The 13,193-nt window shown below is 36.6% G+C and overlaps 1 protein-coding gene across 1 annotated transcript; it reads right to left on the reverse strand.

The window, feature by feature from the left end:
- Positions 1 to 10,142: 10,142 nt before the first annotated feature.
- LOC144973980 (zinc finger MYM-type protein 1-like) lies at positions 10,143 to 11,873 on the reverse strand. The gene has a single exon (XM_078916869.1). It carries the CDS (start codon positions 11,871 to 11,873, stop codon positions 10,143 to 10,145), a length of 1,731 nt encoding a protein of 576 aa, XP_078772995.1.
- Positions 11,874 to 13,193: the final 1,320 nt, after the last annotated feature.

Genomic DNA, 13,193 nt, shown 5'->3' on the forward strand with positions numbered 1-13,193 from the left:
ATAGTTTTGGGAGATGATATTTTTTTCCTTGTAAATCATCTCTCTGTTACGTACTGTTGTTATTTTCATTTTTAACATATGATTTGTAACCATTTGAGTGTATTCCTCTTAGTTGGGACCTGTGCTTGTGTCCGGATGAGACTTTTAGGTGATCTCAAACTAAGTACACTGAAGGTGTGTTCTTGGAATCTACATCTGTTCCCTATTCGAACCAATTCCCTTTGTCTGCCTTATTCTTGGATGCTTTAATTGTAATTCTAGAACTTTTTACTATCCCATTTTCTTCCTTTTTACTGGCGCTGATATGACCTAAATGTGTTGCAAGCGCCGTAAAAAAACCCTTAAAAATTTTTTTTTTTTTAAATGTCTTTGTCTTGCAATGGGATTCCTGGAGTCCTTGGCTGAAACTGGAAGGGAAAGTCAAATGCATCGTTACAGTTTTGGGAGATGATATTTTGTTTCCTTGTAAATCATCACTCTACTGTTATATTTTGTTGTTTTGAATATATAAATAATATAATGGTTTGTAAACATTTGAGTGTATTCCTCATGATAGGATCTTGTGCTTGTGTCTGGATATGACTTGTAGGTGAGCTCAAACTATGTACATGTACACTGATAGTGATAGCATGCTTAGGAATCTACATCTATTCCCTATTTGAACCATTTCCCTTTACCTTACTTTTTCTTCTTCCTGCATGTCTGCAAACCACATGGGGTTTGTTGTCGCAGACTTTGATGTGCATGTTGGTGTTACTACATCCACAGCAGGCTGTTCCAAATTCTAATCGTTGATGGAAAAAACGATTACTCATGCATTGCACTCTTTGAGCGTGGCATTTGGAATCTGTGATCGTGTGCTCAGGTTTTTCCCACCATGTTGTTGCAGGTTCAAGATTGTGGGGACTTCATTCAACTTATGTATTGAATAGTACAAAAGCGTGGTTGCTTTAGCTTGCTTTATTTGTTCTACCCTATTTTTCTTTTGTGCTTTCAAGGGTAAATCTTGAATTTTTTTTACTCCCCCATTTTCTTCCTTTTTACTGGTACTGAAATAACCTAAATGTGTCGCAAGCGCTGTAAAACCCTTACAAACAAAAACAAAACATTGGGCACTTATTGTGTCTTCTATCACCTATGTATATATACATCTGTTTTACCTTTCCTTGTTGCACCATCCTCTATAAGGTGAGCCCTTTCAAAAAAAAATAAAATGGAGCAACTCAAAAGTCTTCGTCCTCGTCCTCTCGTGGTGTATTCCTCTTTGTTGGATTTTGTGCTTGTGTCCGGATGAGACATATGTGATCTCAAACTAAGTACATTGGTGGTATGCTCTTGGAATCTACATCTGATCCCTATTTGTTCCCAGTTCCCCTGTGTCTTACTTTCTCTTGGGTGCTTTAATATTAATTGTAATTCTAGAACTTTTTACTATCCCATTTTCTTCTTTTTTACTGGCGCTGATATAACCTAAATGTGTTGCAAGCGCCGTAAAACCCTTAAAAGCAAAAAAACAAACACATGTATTTATTTTTTTGATGCAACCTGGGGTTCACAGTGTAAACCGTGTACCCTTGTGAAGAATAAAGGTGTAGTATTAAAATTGTTCCAACTATCAGAAGCCTCTGGTGTCACGGTAGCACGTCTGACCTGTAATCATAAGGTCTGAGGCTCAATCCCCAGTCTGGGTTGACATGTTTTGGGATGGGTTTTTTTCTAGTTTTGTCTGGCACCTTTCATACACACTTGTTTAGTCCCTTGTCATAATTATAATGTCATCGCGGGTGGTTGGATGGGAGCATCACCCTTGAATCATATACCTATGATGTTCGCATGGGTGTACGATCCGATAGTGATGTCGTTTCTTCTTCTCTTTACTAGCCTATCCTGCTTCTTTGGTTTGTGATTGTATTTTTGACAGGGGATATTTTTTTTTCTGTAAATCTTCTGCCTGTTTGTTCTTGGTTATTTATAATTTAGCTTATATCTTTAGGTTATGATTTTGATTTACATTTGTACTATTTTTGTTAGATTGCTTGTTTTTTTGTTTCAGCGGTCTCTCATATAACCTCATTTGTGTTGGAAGAGACCTAAAGCAATAAACAAACAAAATAATGTCATCCCTTAACCCTAACGTCTCATTGTGCATAGTTTGAGATCACCCAAGTCTCATCCTGAAATAAGCACAGGTCACCTGTCATCTGCATTTTTTGCCAAATTGGGACCTAAAATTTGCCAAAAAAAACCCCCGAAATTTGCCATTTATATAAAAGCTAACACCAAACCCTGATCTTCATCATTCAAGCAATCTCTAATGATTACAAAATTATTGATTTATCGAGAAACTAAAACTTAATGACCGTTTTAAATTGCAGTTCTACTAAGGATATTGCTTTCGAAACACTCAAAATGACCTAAAGACCCCAAACATGTTGGTAGCATTGATGCTAGTGCTAGTGTCAGTGGAAAAAGTGCTCTAGTTGTGGTGGTGATGATGATGAAGCTCTGGTGGCGGTGGTGGTAGAAGTGATGTGGTGGTTGTGGCAGTGACGATGCTGTGGTGGCGGGTTGAAGTGGCATGGTGTGGATGACAAGATTGGTGACTCCATACGGTTAAGTAAGTTGAGAAATTGAGTGTTTCAATCAAGATACTTGAAGTGAAGATATTTTCTATGTATTAATGACATTTCTCTCTTCTCTCTCTCTCTCTCTCTCTCTCCCCTCTCTCTCTTCTCTTCTTCTCTCTCTCCTCTCTTCCCCTCTTCTCTTCTCTCCTCCCTCTCTCTTCCTCTCTTCTCTCTCTTCTCTCTCTCTCTCTCTCTCTCTCTCTCTCTCCTCTCTCTTTCTTCTCTTCTTTCCTCTCTCTTCTTCTCTTCTCTTTCTCTTCTCTCTTCTCTTCCTTTTCTCTTCTTCTCTCTCCTCTTCTTCCTTCTCTTCCTCTCTCTTCTCTTCTCTCTCTCTCCTCTCTCTTCTCTCTCTCCTCTCTTTCTCTTCTTCCCCTTTCTTCTCCTCTCCTCTCCTCTCTCTTTCTCTCTCTTTTCTCTTGTTTTGTTTGTTTCTTTTGCTATGTACAATACTACTTTATTACATCTCAATACTTAGAGACGCAACTTAAATTTGGCTAAGGATTTTCAACATCATAGTAGAATTTCAATGCGAAAGAGAATTTTCACATTTATCATAAACAATGATTATGGTCTTCTGCATTCGTATTTACATATTTGTACTAGTTCTCTTCCAATTGATAACTCATTGGCTTCATATATCTATGCTATTAACTCATTGTCCCATCTCAATCCTGCAAGTTTTCTCCTTTATTTATGTAATTATAGCGCCAAATCTTATAATGCGTATGTATTTAGTAATCTGGTGATAGGGTGAGGCATGATTGTGTGTGTTGATGTATGTTGTAAGTAGTTATATGGTAACGAAACTTGTATGATGTAGTTGTGATAGTGTGATGTTGTTGTTGTAGTAGTTGTGTGTAGTGGTGGGTTGTGTTGTAGGTAGTGTGTTGTTAGTGGTAGTGATGATGATGTGATAGTGGTTGTAGTAGTAGTGGTAGTGATGACGGTTGTAGTAGTTGTGGTCATGATGATGTAGTGGTGGTGGTTGTAGTAGTGGTAGTGGTGATAATGAGGTGGTGGTGGTGCTTGTTGTAGTAGTGGTAGTGATGATGATGTGGAGGTGGTGGTTGTAGTAGTAGTATTGGTGATGTAGTGGTGGTGGTTGTGGTAGTAGTGGTAGTGATGATGATGTGGTTGTGGTGGTTGTAGTAGTATTGGTAGTGATGATGATGTGGTAGTGGTGGTTGTAGCAGCGGCGTAGCTTGGTCATTTAGGAGCATGGGGCTGGATTTGAGATATGTTGTCGCATGAATGAATATTATCTTTTAGTTATGGATATGAGAGAGAGAGAGAGAGAGAGAGAGAGAGAGAGAGAGAGAGAGAGAGAGAGAGAGAGAGAGAGAGAGAGAGAGAGAGAGATTTGATGCACTCAATTATTTTACCTAAGATTTGTATGTTCTTTGTAACTTGTTCATAATGCCTGGCTAAGGATAAGCGATAGCCACTGTCAATCTGTGCACCTATGTGAACAGTACCAACGGTTTTCAATCTAGTGGTGATATTTAAATGTAAGTTAGACTTCTGATGGTTCAATGCTCTCTGTGTTAAATTTTTCAAACAGGTAAATCCATTTCTTGTCCAACACAATTCTGTATTGCTGTTATCGCCAAACAAAACACAATTAAAACAAAATAAACTCTTCTTTTCTATTCTCACCGTAAGCCAAGGAAAACGACTATACCAATCTTTATCAAATTAAATGACCGATTCTGTTTCCCGTCTTTAATAGTGAGTACAAAATCGTTTGGTTGATGGGGACCGAGACTTTTAATCAAAAGTTTATTTTCCCTATTCAAAGAACTGGTATTGATAGTCAACAGGTAATAGACGTGATTCATCACACTTCATAATAGCAATTAATTAAAATTTTAAAAACAGACACTGCACACATCAGATTAACACTCGAATGATCAGTAAACATACATACAGTCTCACATTCAAGTTAAAAGGGACAAGTGGAATTCAATATCACATGCCTGACACGCCTCGAAGAGGGATGGGTAACAGGTACAACACGATTGCCATTAATGGAATAATTAGGTCATTGTGTGTGGCTGCTAGTAAGAAAGCCACAATGACTCAGTTCAAAGTCAAGATGCCTCTTCATGCCCACAGTCATAGCACACGGCAAACGTGAAATGCATCGCCTGGTTGTACCGTGGGAATATGGCTGGAAGCCTTCTCAACCTAGCCACACGCTGTACTGATGGTCAGGGGCACGAGTATGACTCGAGCTGTAGTAAATTCTAAGCGGTGTGATTGGTTCAAGTTTTGAGGCTCTGTAAGGGTTTTTCAACACCATGTCAACAATGAATTTCATTGTTTGTGAAACAGAAAATTAAAAGTGTGACTTTTTATTGTTAAATTATTACAAATTATCAAGACAATAACGACCTGTGGCTTAGCCTTAATAGCCTTTAAGGCCCTACGCCACTGGGTTGTAGTAGTGGTAGTGATGATGATGCGGCGGTGGTTGTAGTAGTAGTGGTAGTGATGATGATGTGGTGGTAGTGGTTGTAGTAGTAGTGGTAGTGATGATGATGTGGTGGTGGTGGTTGCAGTAGTATTGGTAGTGATGATGTGGTTGTAGTAGTGGTTGTGGCAGTAGAGGTAGTGATGATGATGTGGGTGGTGGTGGTGGTTGGAGTAGTAGAGGTAGTGATGATAATGTGGTGGTGGTGGTTGTAGTAGTAGTGATAGTGGTGGTGGTGGTTGTAGTATTATTGGTAGTGATGATGATATGGTGCTGGTGGTGGCTGTAGTAGTGGTATTGATGATGATATGGTGGTGGTGGTTGTAGTAGTGGTAGTGATGATAATGTGGTGGTGGTGGTTGTAGTAGTATTGGCAGTGATGATGTGGTTGTGGCAGTAGAGGTAGTGATGATGATGTGGGTGGTGGAGGTGGTTGTAGTGGTAGAGATAGTGATGATAATGTGGTTGTGGTGGTTGTAGTAGTAGTGGTAGTGATGATGATGTGGTGGTGGCGGTTGTAGTAGTAGTGGTAGTGGTGGTTGTAGTATTATTGGTAATGATGATGATATGGTGGTGGTTGTAGTAGTGGTTGTGATGGTTGTAGTAGTGGTAATGATAATGATGTGGTGGTAGTTGTAGTAGTAGTGGTAGTGATGATGATGTGGTTGTAGTGGTTGCAGTAGTAGTGGTAGTGATGATGATGTGGTGGTGGCTGTAGTAGTGGTAGTGATGATGATGTGGGGGTGGTGATTGTAGTAGTGGTAGTGATGATGATGTGGTGGTGGTGGTTGCAGTAGTAGTGGTAGTGATGATGGTTGTAGCAGTAGTGATGATGTGGTGGCTGGAAGGGTATCCTTGGAATAAATAGACCTCACCGGTATTTGACGGAAGTTGCCCGGAACCCGGAATTTTTTGCTCCAGACCGGAGTTTTGGCATCACTGTAATACCATTACTTTGGTCAAATGATGGAAAATTCCCAAGTATGTAATATGCAAAAACAAGTTAAATACTTCTAAAATGGTTCTAGAGAATTCATTTTGAACCAAATACCGTTCCTATAGCTGCCCACTTTGTAATTCAAGACTCGTACAAAGTAATAAAGAAAAAAAAAAAAAGATCATTATAAATTTTATAAATCAAAATACATGTAGCGTAATTTAAGTTATTATAAAGGGAGATAACCCATTCATGTTTAAGCCAATCAGCAATACAGTTTTTAATTGAAGGCTTCATAGTCAAAGATGTAAGTTCAATTTAATTTTCACTTAAAATTTTATATTTAATAAGCGGCAAAAGCTTAAATGTGGTCTGAGACTATTTAAAATATAAAATAAACTTATATGCACAATTCTATGCAAATCCTTTAAAATGTATGAGAAAAATATTGGTGAAAACTGGCATCATTAACTGAAATGATAACTATAGTAGGTATGTGATGCATCATTCATTCAGAAACACAGTCAACAAACAGTTGGTGCACATCATTGCATCAAATGTATCATCAATATCATTTACATATTTTGAAAAAAAATCGTACTAAATCCTTTGGAATCCTATCTGCGTATTTGGGGCCAAAAATCGTACTAAAATACGCGAAAATGTACTGGTTGGCAGGTCTGTATCGGTAGGGTTGATGATGTGGTGATTGTTGTACATAGTAGTGGTGCGAGGGATGATGTTTTGCAGTTGTAGACTGGTGGTAGGGATGATGATGTGATGGTTGTAGTAATGATGGTTTGGTGGTAAAGATGTGGATTTAGTTATGGTGGTAGGGATGACGATTACGTAGTAGTGACAGAGATGTTGGAAGTTGTTGTTGTAGCAGTGGTGGTAGGATTATGATGGCAGAGATGATGATGTGGTGGTTGTGAAGTTGTAGTATTATCGGTAGGGTTGATAATGTGGTGGTTGAAGCGATGAAAAGTATGACGATGGCGTTGAGGTAGTGGGCGGAATCGGGTACTCAACATAAATATAACACCCTTCAATTCTAATAGCTATCTTGTTATGTCCTGAAGTAAATCGATTAATCAGTCAGAGGCGTTCAAATCACGTTTGATAGACAATATTACATGGAAAACCAGTACATGTGTTTTCAATTTCCATAGTTTTGACACGCAAACTCCACCGATAAGACTTAAGTAAAATTTTGAGGTGGGGTGTAAAAAAACCCCAAAAAACACAAGCAATCTCAATCCAGAACAAAGACAGAGCAACATGGAAAGGGAAACCAGATATTGGGGTATAGAAGACAACAAAAGTCACCTCTCTACCCACCATGGGAGGTCAGAAGACCACTTCGGCAAAAAATGTTAGTGTTATTATCCTTTCTTTAAAAAAAATATGGCTTTGTGGAGAACATTGTGCTATTTGAGTCAATAAAAAAAAATATACGGTGCACAACTCTACTGAAAGATTTGAAAATTAGAAATGTATTTTTTTTACAGATAGATAAACAGATAACTTGATTTCCTTTTATAATTTAAAGTCAGTTTGAAAGTTCGTTGAATCAAACAGATATCATAAAATACGTACCGACTACACTAACACTCTCAAACTCTCAAAATCAGCCAATTTCGACACTGTAAAAAGTTGTCAGTTTGGCGTTTTTACGCAAATCGTTGCATTCGAAATAACGTATTCACTGTAAATGTTGCTGCTCAAAGCTCGAAGAAATAATTAATGTGAAATTGAATGTAAGCTTCAATTTAATTACAAAAACAGATCAAATGAACGTTTCGGGTTTCCCCTTTATCAACAAAACAGGATGAATGAAACACCACAGATGAATGAGATAATGTGGTAGTGGCGTAGTTAAGATGTATAAACAAAACATTGGTTGGCAGGAAATAGTATGCTCCTTTGTAAGGAAGCACGAATTAAAATAGAATACTAGATATTTCTAAAAAGGTGCCCAATTAATTAAGTGACAAGAGGGGAGGCGGGGAGGAACTATGTAATGCAGTTTAGAAAGTGAAATATAAAAACGTGTAGACTGTTGGAAAATAAATACAATGGAATTGAAAATAAATACAAAAAATAATAAATAAGGGATGTCGGTATAAGTATAAATCATTAGTGGCAGCAGCAGGAAGTCATCTGTGATTTCCTTTTATAATTTAAAGTCAGTTTGAAAGTTCGTTGAGTCAAACAGATATCATAAAATATGTACGGACGACACTAACACTCAAAAACAATCAATTTCGACAGTGTAAAAAGTTGTCAGTTTGGCGTTTTTACGCAAATCGTTGCATTCGAAATAATCTGTCATCTGCATTTTTTGCGGCCGCAAATATCAGGGCGATCCGCAAATTTTGGCAAATTTCCAAAATTTGGCAAATCGTGGCAAATTTTGGGGAAATTGGCAAATCGCGTGGCAAATTTTGGGAAAAATAAGAAGCGAAACCAAAATAACGAAAAAAAAAAATTGTGAAACTTGAGAAATGTTTCAGCTTTGCCTGGTCCCAAACCAAGGGAAGCTACACTCTCTACGGATAACGATCCTTTAAAATCTTTGTAACAACGCTATTCACAGTCATTTCATTTCCCAAGTCAAATAAATGTAATAAATTGTCTTTTATATATATATTTTTCTGTATCGCGTGTTAATTTTTACTGAAACGCTTAGTTCTCCTCGGCAAATTTTTGTCTTTTTGGCAAATTTCTTGGCAAATTTTGGGCTTTTTTTGGGCAAATTTTAGGTCCCAATTTGGCAAAAAAGGCAGATGACAGAATAATGTATTCACTTAATTACTTTACGGATTTCAGATCTACACTAAATTTTTAAGTTTTCATCTATTTATGACATCAAGTATTATTATTGCCCATTTGATGCTTTCACTGTGATGGTTTTGGGTGGATAATACTCAGGTTTAACTTCTTTGGTAATTAATTAATTAATAATAATAATAATCTAAAAAATCGAAATTTAAAACCAGAAAAGAGAAGTTGCAATGAAGGTAAAATCAGGTTTTAGAAAGACCTTATTAAAAGTTATGAGCAGTCAGCTGGCTCCGTAACGCAGAGGATAAGCCGTCAGACCCTTACTTGAAAGTACTGGGTTCAATCCCATTGTGGACATTTAAAAAAAAAGTTTACTTTATTGAGAAAGACATCATTTTCGTTGTTATAGTTACTGGACATATATTTAAAACCTTAAATTTATTATTATTATTATATTATTATTCTATTTTGTTTAAAACAACATCGGTACCATTCAATGTGTTATCGACGTAAATTTATATGTAAACGTCGATTGTTATCATTTTATAATATTTTATCATTATCATCAGTGTATTCGTTTACCGTGTCTTTGTCATTTCATTTGGGTTTTTTTTTCTTCTTCTTTGTTGTTATTTTTCAAAAACTTCCCGTCCCATCATCGTTTATGTCTATTTACCTTATCTACGCCATTCACACTACACATCTCTCATTCGTCCTCAGTGTCTTATTCGTCGTGTTTTGTTGATAAAGGGGAAATCAGAGACGTCCACAGCAGTGGCGGTTCTAGCCTATTTATAGTGGTCGGGCAAAGATGATTCGGTCATTATTATTATATATATATATATATATATATATATATATATATATATATATATATATATATATATATATATATATATATATATATATATATACGCAAATAACTAATGTAATTAACGACATTTAAAAATAAATTATAGTTCATGTTTATGTACCAACCTATTTATAGATTAAATCCATTCGTCGAGTCTTTGATGATGCAAAATGATTGATGATCATGTCGTTAAGTTCAATTTTGGACAACCATTGTTTATGCACGGACATCACAGTGAGCGCATTCAAGCGCTCTTGTCCCATGGTATTCCGCACACATGTTTTGATCCGCTTTAAAGTACTAAATAGCCGTTCACTTTCTGCGGTGGAGACTGGTGTTGTTAACGTAATATTTAACAACGTTGACACCATTGGCAGATCATCCTCGAGGTCTAGTTCAATTATTTCCTTTAAAAGCTGTTGCGAGCTTTCTAGCAGTTGAAATATATTGTTGGAATACACGGTTTCAAGTTCGTTTTCTAATCTCTTTTTGTCTAAAAAACGGGTAATACTGGCAGACAAGTTTTATTTTCTCTAAAGGTTTTGATTCCACGTAAGTCAAAAATTTCATAGGGTTCACAAGTGAAAATAAGGATATTTGTTCATATTGAGAAAATCTTTCCTCTATTTGAGTAACTACAATATCACAAGCCTCTTTTGCATGAGCGGTTAAATTGCTTTGAGGTCTTCTTTTTGACTGAGTATCGGTTGAGCAAACAATTTCATTAAAGAGACTGTCAACATCTGATCTTATTTTTGAAATATTAGATTTGAAATCTTCAACGCTCTGAATTATATCTGGTCCGGTTATTGTTCTGTTTTGCAGGTATGCAAATAAAATGTTAGCATGGCTAAAAATCCTATTAAAGAGGGTCAAATAAAAATTGAATTCCTCAGTATTCAGGATTCGTTCGAGTCCAACAGCTTCGCGCACCGATATAGCGTCCCAACCGTCTTCAGTCTGAATTTTCCTAAAACATTCAAGTAACTCTTCTTTTAAATCTTGAACACTAGAAAGGCACCTGCTCTGAAAATTCCATCTAGTTTGTGCTGGTCTGGGAAGCCGACTAGAAGTGATTGATCTTAAAAGATCGGCGCGTTTTGGGGAAATTGAAAAGAATGCTGAAAAGCCATCCAATTGGGCAAAAAATATTCTAATCGCTTGAACTGCTGAGCACGCTTGTCTCAATATTAGATTTAATTGATGCGCGTAGCAATGAACGAAATGTGCGTATGGAAACCAATGTTTCATCCGAACGTGCACTCCTGTATTTTTACCACTCATCACATTCGCGCCATCATACGATTGAGCAATCAGTTTGTGTTTTAAATCAAATTGATCTAATTGTGACTTAATGACAATAGAGAGACCCTCTGCTGACCTATCTGTAACAGGAACAAAATTTAAAAATCGCTCATATATTTCGCCATCTTTGCAATATCTTAAAATAATTACAAATTGAGACTGATTGGAAACGTCAGTTGTTTCATCTGCCTGAACAGCAACAAATCGGGCATTTTCTAAATCTTTCTTTAAATCCTCATTGTAGACGTAGAGTACAGAGTCTAAAAGCTCATTTTGAATTATTTTTGATGTGTATTTGTTAACTGTCGCTTGGGATAGATGTTGTGAGAGAATGTTATCTGAACTTGCAAGCAGATGAATAGTGTCAATGAAAATACCTTTGTTCAAAGAACTTTGGCTCTCATCGTGGCCTCTAAGAGGGAGTTCGTGAATCGCGCAATGCTTAAGGCAATCAATGATTTTGGACAATATGTATCGATTTTTCTTCACATCTTCATTGTGTTTTTGGATAGAAAGACTATAGCTTTCACTAATCTGCCGACCGATGTCTGTACTTCCTAAAAATTTGAATTTCACAGCATTGGATATATGTGTTGCACAGGTATTATGTTTTGATAAGCTTTCAGACAAGTGTTTCAAATCATCAAATCCTGTTGTTGACCAGCAAGATTTTCCTTTAAAGAGAACACAGTAAAAACAAAACAATTTCTTTTTTGCAACGCTTACAGTAAGCCATTTAAATTTTTCAAACCAAGATGTTTTAAACTTTCTTTTATCTTTAACAATGATCAAATCACGAGGCTGGTGTGGTCCAAGACGTTTTATCTCCAACTTTTCATTGAATGAAAAAGTAGACGAATTCCGAAGAAAGATGTTGTCAATTTCATTCATAATTCCCCTTAAATATTTCAACCACAAATAATCACATTCACAATGAAATGGCAATACCCGTAGCTTTTAATTATTCCAAAAGCAATCAAAAATGAATCACGAAAGAGGATACAACTAAAAATAAAGTGACAAGACAATACAACACCTTGACAATACAAGTCCATTTTGTTCACTCGAGAAATTAAAGAGATATTTTAACCCCTCAACGGCGTGATTAATATTCTGTTACATTACTGGTTTTCAGTAGTAGTAACTTTAAAGTTTTAATCGAGACGCAAAAACAGCGATATGACTCGAGTTTCATTCAGAGCTCAAATTGCATCATTTTTGGTGAAAACGATAAAACGTAACATGACGTCAAGTTTGAGTAAATTCGAACTCAATGGTTGATAGGTTAAAGTGGGGAAATTTAATCGCTTGGTGTTGTGTAGGGGACACCGTAAGAAACACAACTGAGATACTACTGCAGTAATTAAAATGCCAAACATCAAACATTTAAAACAAAGGCAGTTGAGTATCTATGTTTTGGTTATGATAAAAGACGATAATAGCTACCTTCGCCCGGCGGTTTTGGGAGGTTAGAGATGTCAAGGTGACGAGGAATAGTGCTTGTAAAATAAATGATCTTTTTAGTGATAATTGTTATCATTTCTCTTCTCAAACTTAACTTGCAAAAACAACTTGTAAATCAAAGGAGTGGTTGTGATGGTGTTGGTGGTAGATATGGTGGGGGTTAGAATTATTGTACCGGTGGTGGTAGTGGTTGGAATAGTGGTAGAGGTGGTGGTGGTGGTGGAGGAGGAGGAGGAGGAGGAGGAGGAGGAGGAGGCGGTGAGGGAGGATGTAATTATGGTAGTGGTTTTGGTGGTGCTGTTGGTTAGAATGATAGTTGTGGAGACGATGACGGAAATTATATGATGATGTTGATATTGTTTTTATTGCGATTCTAGTACTTGTAGTTAATGTTGTTGTTATTCTCAATGATGATGATGATGATGATGATGATGATGATGATGATGATCATGATGATAATGATAATAATAATAATAATAATAATAAATGTACATTTTTGAAGCGCTTGTGCCGAAGCTTCGAAGCGCTTCACATTGACCATCATTAAAAAAAAAAATTACATACTGCAGTTTCGGACATACGAACAAAAGTTCACACGCATCCAATTACACACACACACTCACACACACACACACACACACACACACACACACACACACACACACACACACATATATATATATATATATAGACGCATAATGATGATGATGATGATAATGATAATAATACATGACATTTATAAGGCGC

The sequence above is a fragment of the Berghia stephanieae genome, chromosome 5 (assembly GCF_034508935.2).
Source record: "Berghia stephanieae isolate SIO BIC M18660-M18661 chromosome 5, UCSD_Bste_1.3, whole genome shotgun sequence".
Classification (NCBI taxonomy): Eukaryota; Metazoa; Mollusca; class Gastropoda; order Nudibranchia; family Aeolidiidae; genus Berghia; species Berghia stephanieae.

What these genes read in the sequence shown, in the direction of transcription:
- LOC144973980 (XM_078916869.1), bottom strand. Translation starts at nt 11,873, where the DNA reads ATGAATGAAATTGACAACATCTTTCTTCGGAATTCGTCTACTTTTTCA.